The 8,670-nt window shown below is 35.6% G+C and overlaps 1 protein-coding gene across 1 annotated transcript; it reads left to right on the top strand.

Moving 5' to 3' along the window:
* Nucleotides 1–409: 409 nt before the first annotated feature.
* LOC127444996 (homeobox protein engrailed-1-B-like) lies at nucleotides 410–4,843 on the top strand. The gene is made up of 2 exons (XM_051704693.1): nucleotides 410–1,183; nucleotides 4,033–4,843. The coding sequence occupies exons 1-2, from the start codon at nucleotides 679–681 to the stop codon at nucleotides 4,350–4,352; spliced, it is 825 nt and encodes a 274-aa protein (XP_051560653.1). The 5' UTR covers nucleotides 410–678; the 3' UTR covers nucleotides 4,353–4,843.
* Nucleotides 4,844–8,670: the final 3,827 nt, after the last annotated feature.

Here is an 8,670-nt window from a genome sequence, read left to right as displayed (position 1 = left end):
TCGCCATGCTTGGCATCCTTTTTTTCCACTCCATTTTTTCCACTAACAATCTCAGAAAGAGCTACTCGCGATGCTATTAGTGTTTAGTTTTGGCAAGAATATAACGGCCAACTAAAATCATTCATTATTTAGCTGCAATGTCAGATCTTCTGTCAAAAGCCCTTGCCGATCCAGAAACATCCAGTCCTCATTAGAGTGGATTTAATGTTCAGCAGAGTATTTGGTCTTGGAAATCCATCCATTCTTCATTTGCATAGAATCGTAAAACTCTATTGGACATTCTCTTCTTGTGACACCAAGGATGTTGGTACCCTATTGGCCCATTGCACGTGTGTCTTCCTCACGTGCTTCCGGTTTAGGAAAAAAGTATGTGAGGGGCACAGTGATTTTCAGAAAGAGTTTGGGAAGCGCGAGCTGTCACACGGGGCAGCGAGTCAAGGACTGCGGAGCAACGCGCCATGTATTGTCTGACTCGAATAACGGGTGTGTTTTGACACTTGAAACGCCTTGATCGCGGAAAGCATTCCGATGGTATGACAGTCGGTTTTCCTAAGGTATTTCGTATACCTTTATAATAACATTATAGACTGTGTTCTTGTTTGTCCTCTCCTATCCGGATATTTTTCTTTGCAACAAGTGGAATTTTGGTGCGCAGACCACGATCCAGCTGTCCCAGTCATGGAGGAGCAAAAGGATCAAAATAGTCGTGATTCGACTGAGTCTGAGAGCGTCTCGCTGTCACCCAATATACCATCTCCTCCGATTTTGCCTCACCAGGCAGCGCAGCAAGCCCACAGAACCACGAACTTTTTCATTGACAATATTCTAAGGCCAGACTTCGGTTGCAAGAAAGATCTTGGGAGTAGGGACCGAGCGCAAACCTCCGGTAGGGAGAACGTTAACCCTATGGTGATAAGGCCGTCGCATAACAGCAGCCTTTGCCAGGATTCAAACTGTAGTAGTGACAGCACTTCTTCGTCATCGTCGTCTTCGCCATCCTCAAAGCAGTCTTCGGCGAAGCTTGTCGAAGGAAATGGAACTACCACACCAAGGCACGGGGAGAATACGACGTCGATAATGGTGGTTAACGCTAACGGGGGAACTCCGCCGGCTAAAGAATCGCAACCTTTACTATGGCCTGCTTGGGTGTACTGCACCAGGTACTCGGACAGACCTTCATCTGGTAAGGCGCTAGTTTCTTAATTCCACTGTGTGATTACATTGAGTTCAGCGGCAGCTAATTGAGTGACGCTGCTCGTGTAAAACTTTTTGGGGAGGCATCGTAGATTGGCACTTTCTTTTTATAATTTGACACTATAGGTTGCAATCTCTTGACTCGTTTTAACGTCCAAAAAGCATTATTATTCAACCTCAATACCTCTTTCCAGCAGTACTAGAAAGGGTGCTTGCAGCATGAGCAATTGTCACTTAGGCCGCAGACTAAACTGGAACCACATTTTGCTTATATAAATCCTTTCTGGAGAGGAAAATATATAAATAAATAAATAAATAAATAAATGATAAGTAGCCTCTGTTTAGCGCGTAAATAGCACATTCATACTATATGGTGTAATTCCTATCGCCCACACATTTCCAGGCTAATTCTAATCAGTTGTTATACAGCGTAATTACACTATTAGAAAAACAGGCCGTGATAATCAAGAAAAAAGTACAATATTAGTGATTAATTTTAAAATACATGTAAAGTGTAATTCGTATGAAATGAAATGCGTTTGAAATGAAATAGGCGACTGTGACCACAGATTATTAGCAATGATGTTATGGCTGGTTGTTGATGTTATTATGTACTTCTAATTTATCTAAAGGATTTATATGTGCGTTTGCAAATCTAAAAGTATTCAAATTCATCTGAAAGTGTTCATAGTTTGAGTAAAAATAGCCAGCTCAACGATGAAGGGGGGAAAACAATAAGAAGAAACTTTTAATCAATTTAATCAATTGTGTTATCTGTTGTTCTTCGATAAATCCATGTTTTGCTGGCCATATCTACAGTAAAAGGCTATATGAGATTGGCATATTTGGAACTGCCTTTTGACATGTCAAGTTTTAGGGAGAATATCACAGCTGATAGAATGAATTTGGTTGTCTTTCATGAATCTCCTTATATCTCCATGTTGATATGCCGTTGTTAACAAAAGGCACTATTTCTACCTGATCTGACCACTAAATCTAGTGTCACCCAATGTCAGTCAGGTTGATTCAGTCGTGGTTAATTTATCTGACTTAAATCCAATACATTTACAGAACAACATGAAGTACAGTTTTAGTTAAATAGGTCAAACGTTTTACTGTGCATACCAGACACAAAGTCAGCTGGTTTATTGGAAAAGATGCTTTGATTGACCACTGATTGACTAACGGATTGAGGTATCAGACACTGGACTTTCAAGGCAAGCAGAATTTCGATCAGCCGGTGCATTTACCTGAAGGGAAGTCTTTAAGTTCTGTTCAGTTGTTTGATTGGTAATGCAGAAAATTGTTTTATTGACGTGCGTGTATTACAAATGTGGTGATGTTTGTTTTGCATTATAGTTTATTATTATTATTATTATTTTTAATCGCACGTACTGTGCATGGATGGGTTTGCATATAAGCTACATTATCCATGGCCAAATGTAAAAACAAACTATTTGCAGAACAATAACATAACTACATGCAAGTAAATCTACTTACATACAAATGTAATATTATATTAGCAAAAAAAATAAATAAAATAAAAAATAAAAAAAAATAAAAAATAAAAATCCTGGCTATTTGATATTTAGCAATTATATTATAATAAATTATAGAGCATGATTTTAAGCATGATATTTACATTGTGTCTTTCAGCTACGAGTTTTAGTAACTTTTTTCCTAAAGTTATAGGTTTTTAATGTAGACAATTGCTTGCATGTTGTAAAGGCAGAGGCTATAACAGCAAAAGCTGATTGACCTATCGATTATTTTTCTGTTTGACGACAGTAACGAGGTGAATTTAAATAGGAACTCGATTCGTCATTGTTGGGGAGAATAGGGTGAAATATAGGCAAATGATGTGTCGGCATGTTGTCACTTTGTCTCAGATACTGGTAATATAAAACTAGAATAAGAAATATACTGAAGTTGTTTTAGAGAGGTGTGCTGCCATGATTCTTCCGCTTCCAAGTTATGAATCATAAAAAATAATTTATATGTTGAATAATAACTTTTCTGAGAACAGGCAGTCCTACACAAAGCCTCGTTTGTCTTCCCGTTATGTTCGGTGGGTGTAAGCTCAAGAGACAGCGAGGACTGAGGCCTACATAAAGTTTTTTTTTTTTTTTTAGAAATGCAGGTCTACACATCGAGGGTCCACGAACTGCCAATGATTAAAACATTTAAAACATTTTAATTAAATAGCTTAAAGAGGGTTACTTTTATTAATGCATTTGTAGTATATTATTTAGTAAGTAGCAAAATAACTGACTAAACTATTACCCTTGTTTCGTATAATGGTATAGCATTTTTTTCTAGCATGTTTACAGAACAACTACACTCTTGAAATTCAACAGATTTTACCCTTTTTTTCTCAGCATTTTGCATCTGCTGACGTAATTCTTTGTGCTTTACATAAACGCAAACACGCACGTGCGATCCCTCAGAGATGAGTTTTCCGTGCAAATACATTAGCTCTTTTTTTATTCAGCAGGAAACTGTAAAAAAAACCAAAAAACCAAAAATGCAAAAATAAAAAAATAAATAAAAATAAAACGAGAGTGCAGCCAACACGGAAGTGTCAGGTAAGCCTTTAGGGCCGTAGCAAGGTAATCTGGGCCCCCTGACTGTATATTGCTCTTTTACAGTTAGAATATGTTGTGGGGCCCCCTGGACCTTTGGGCCCCTAGAATCTTTCCCACCCCACTAGCTACGCCCGTCTCTTAATGTTAACACCGCATCAATCGTTTCAAGGTATTCTCTATCAGCTGTGGATAAGAGGTATTCATAATGCTTCATGATATTTATGTCTTCGTTTTATTGTTGTTTCTACACTAGGCCCAAGGACACGAAAATTGAAAAAGAAGAAAAGCGAGAAGGAAGACAAGCGACCGAGAACCGCTTTCACGGCTGAACAGCTGCAGAGACTTAAAGCCGAGTTTCAGGCCAATCGGTACATTACGGAGCAGCGGAGACAGTCGCTGGCCCAGGAACTCAACCTCAACGAGTCGCAAATAAAAATCTGGTTCCAAAACAAGAGGGCCAAAATAAAAAAGGCCACTGGTTATAAGAACGGCCTTGCTCTTCAGCTCATGGCTCAAGGACTCTACAACCATTCCACAACTACAGTTCAAGATGAAAAAGACGATAGTGAATAAAAATGGCCAGATTTCTCCCCTACAATGGCCATGGACGCTGACCCCGGCAAAAGTGATTTTCATATTTTTTATGACTGAAATGAAAAGGAAAATTCTGCGAATCGAGGAGACGCTATTTAAACAAATTCCTGTTTATCATACAGTATATGGACATGCATCTACATACGAACACTATGAAAAATTTATATATAGCCAAAACTGTAAGATGTGTATATTTAATTCCAGGTAAGGGATGTCTATGTTGCTCCTTACTTGCTAATATTTCTAACGTTTATCTCTTTCCCCAATGTGGTTGCTCACCGTTCCAGTAGGCCTAAATGTCAGGCTTGTTAGTTTTTGTGATAGCCCTGTCTCTTAAATCCCTTATCTCACAGTCTTCAAATGCGTGACTGAACCAACGCTCCAAGCCAAAGATTTTAATATGTTCAGATTATGTTGTCTGAAATAAAATGATAGAATGTGCCTTTGTTTTTTTGTTCTGTTTATTTTTTTCTAGTCTACAAACTTTCACGCAATTACATGATCTTTAGCTATTTGAACGCTACGATGACTTGTCACAACCTTTAACTTTATTTTATTTATTTAATTTTGATAAATGTAGGCCTATCACAAAAGACGATTTTTCTACGATAAACTATATTTTTTAAACGAGGCATTGGATTGTGGTTGCACGATAAATGCAAAATGTGTTTCCGTATATATTGCAATTATTTTTGAAGAGTGATATACCTTTGAGATAATTCTTTAGAATCAGTCTGTTTGAACGTCGCATTTTCAATATCTGATTGAGAATATGAATCTTTTTCATAATAGCCATAATATGGAGTCATCACAAGTCTAAATGTTTTTTTTTTTTTTTTTTTTTTTTTTTTTTTTACATTATCATTATTAATATTACAAGTATGCTTATTGTTTTAAGTAAAGTTTTATGTCGTTTTGATAAATACTGAAGGACTGAAAACATTAAAACTAAAGTTTCATTTACCGCTCAAGGGCATTTTGCATTTAGCTTTAATATAGCTACGATATACTATATATATATATATATATATATATATATATATATATATATATATATATATATATATACAGATAGGCTATAACATATGGAAATATTTCCATTTACGCTGACGTTGGACACACAATCATTCTCCATGTCGCCTGTTATTGACTTAAAAAACATTCTGCGCATGTCAATGGTAAACTACACTATACACATGCAAAACTAATTGTGCTCTGTGAATCTGCCACATATTATTACAAACAAGGCGAGGTAAGATCCGAGATCGTCCATCCATATGGAACGGTATCTTTAAACGCTTGCATTGCATCACCACGTCTACGGTGTTTTACAGCAAATTATTTTAATAGACTGTCTGAATGTCTATAGCCATCCATAAAAAATGTTTCCCTGACTTCCAGCGATGAAAACAGCATTGCAGAAAAGCGCTCACAGCGTCTGGCTGCGGATAGAAGTGTCTTTTGCGAGGCAGTGTGTGCAGGATCAAAGTAGAGATTCAGGATACTCTCGCAGAGGGGTTAAAAGGTCAAGTTAAGCAGTCAAAACAAAACCATGGATGTTTAAGAACGTTGAAGAAGTCGCTGTGAGCATTACTTCAGTCGTTTTACTATCATCAAACTTGCATATCTTTAAAGCTATTTGTTTACACTTTCATATTTACAATTATTTTAGTCATGTCAAAAAGAGTAACAGTGCAAATAACTTAAACCACAAGACTTGAGTGTTATAGCATTTAGTAAATTAACGCATAACGGATTTTTTTTTTTTAAATGTATTTATTTATTTGTTTTTTGCGTTTTTACAGTTCGACATGGAAGTATGCTAATGACTAAAAAAAAAATTATTTATTTTTTTATTTATTTTTCTAGAGCCAATTCGGATTTTCTTTGGAGAAAGTAGATAAATTGTTAAACACACTGGTGTGAGGGTATTGTTGAAAGTTGAAACGTAGACCTATATAATTTTTATATTGGCTCTAAAACATTTTTACGGGTTGTTACTGTTTTGTTACATATGAAGGTTTATCCCCACAAAAATAAATTATACATCCATGGCCAATAAACTATATTAGAATTTAGCGTTTCTTTTGGTTTCGACAATAATGCATTATAGGGTTACGTGTCTAAGCTTAGCCACACTCTCCAGTCCGCTTCATTATGCTACAGAATGCTTTGACTTACAGTCAATGTATTCTATAAATACAGGGTTTATTACTGTCAGAACTTCTTTCATACTAATTCGTTAGAAATAACCGTTCCATTACCTGTATTGGCATATTCAGTGTTGTCATTTGTAAGTAAAAGGGATAGCACCAACTGTTGTCACGCCATGTACAGTGACTGAGGTTTATAAGCTACAGGGATCTAGCACATAAGCCATGCATTACTCTGGTGCTGCTTTCATTTTTCAGACGATTAGTCATCAGGGCATAAGGACTACCAAAAAGTGTTTTTTTAAATTTTACAACTTGCTTGACAATACTGCACGACTAGACGTTTACTACTTATCCTTACTTAACCTTACAGTTAAATATGAACAGTTATTATGTAGAGTATTGCTGATGAAGCTAAGCTTGACATTTTCAATTATGTATTAATATGGCATCACATTTGGAGGGATCTGCTATGCCTGCCTATTGTGTAAGGATGAGAACCTAGTTTTGAAATGATCACATACTGGAAGTACTTTTCAAACTACTAGTTAAACTATTATTGCATAATATTAAAGAAAATAAGTGAACATGGATAGGCAGTGCTAAATGACTAATTCAATTTCATTAATATAATTTTTATTACATATCTCGGAATACTAAAAATTCCTTATCACTTCTTACAAATGATCTAAAGGGGGAATCTACTTTGTTTTAATACTGAAATACAGAATAATCAGTTATATTATTTAACGTAGAAATTTCGTTAAATTAATACATTTATTGCCACCCTACAATGGGTTTGCTACCACAACAGCCCGCGGGTAGATTATTTTTTTAAATTATTCTGCTGCTAACTGCTGCGCGTTCTCGCTTGCATTGTTCAGTGAATTTAATAAACACTCACACATAGAACAGAGAACAATTTCCAAAACACCAGTACATTAAATATTAATTGTCATAAACCGATTGACATTATTTATTTAAGCATGGTGAGTACAATGGGATTATTTCATTACAATCTGTCTAACATTCATTATATGAAATTAATTTGCTTTAGTATGGACGAGCCAATCCCTCGTGTTTTCTTGTCGCGTGACAACCTATAAATTTAATAAAAAGCTGCTGTAATGCTGTTATATGAAGGCGCTTCTTAAAGCATTAATTTGAGAGGTCAGGGCCCTCCCAGTTGTACAATAAAGAACAAATCAAAACCGCTGTCTTTCAAATGATAGGGACATTGCAAATGAGAAGCTTCAATATTAAAAGCAATGGGAGAAAAAAATAGAAATGTAATACGTTTAATGTAAAAATGAGCAAATCCAATGATAATTTGCATTTTATTTTCGAACCATCAAAAAAAAAAAAAAAAAAAAAAAAAAAAAACAGCACAAGGCCCGGCAATATAATGTAATGAATGCAATTTAGAGTACCAAAAATCTAGATTAAAACAATCGTTGTAGATTCTGTATAATAGGTATAATGTGTATAGGTATAACCTGTTTGTTCACGGACAGTAAATAGTCCGTTTGAGTGGTGAAAAAAAAGTATATATATATATATATATTATTTTTTTGTTTGTTAAATTGTTGATTCAACATTGCAATTCAGATGTTGTCCCCATTCTTGTCATGTTTGTATTGATCCTTTGTATTGACGTGCGTTTTTTCAAGTTCTTGTGTTTATAGTATAAGAAGGATTTCATGCTCAGGATTTATTTTTTTAGTCTTTCTCATTTTGAACTCATCTCATAGCCGTGTGCTGATTTGGGACAAGAAAAATGTTGTAAATAGATCCCCTTATGCGAGGAACATTATTACTTGACATAACTACGTGATCACCCTATATAAATATAGCCCATCATCACGCATTAAAAAATATATCTGCTGTGCTTCGTTCGGCAGGTGCTTCAGTAAAACAAAAGACAGCTGAAACAGCGCATGCATGCTCTGCCCTACAGCTAGCATACAACGTGTATTTAATATATATGTAAATTAAAGCAATAAAAGAAACTATGGAAATTGCCTATTTTTAGCAGGGCAACTGTGAAAAAAAATTCTAGAAAATTAGAAGAACTACTCCACATAAAGGTGAGCGAACTTCACCCCCTTTTCAATGGAAAAGGAGAGAGAGGTGCAGAGAATTCT

This window comes from Myxocyprinus asiaticus, chromosome 8 (genome assembly GCF_019703515.2).
Source record: "Myxocyprinus asiaticus isolate MX2 ecotype Aquarium Trade chromosome 8, UBuf_Myxa_2, whole genome shotgun sequence".
NCBI lineage: Eukaryota > Metazoa > Chordata > Actinopteri > Cypriniformes > Catostomidae > Myxocyprinus > Myxocyprinus asiaticus.
This window is presented reverse-complemented; position numbering and strand designations above follow the sequence as displayed.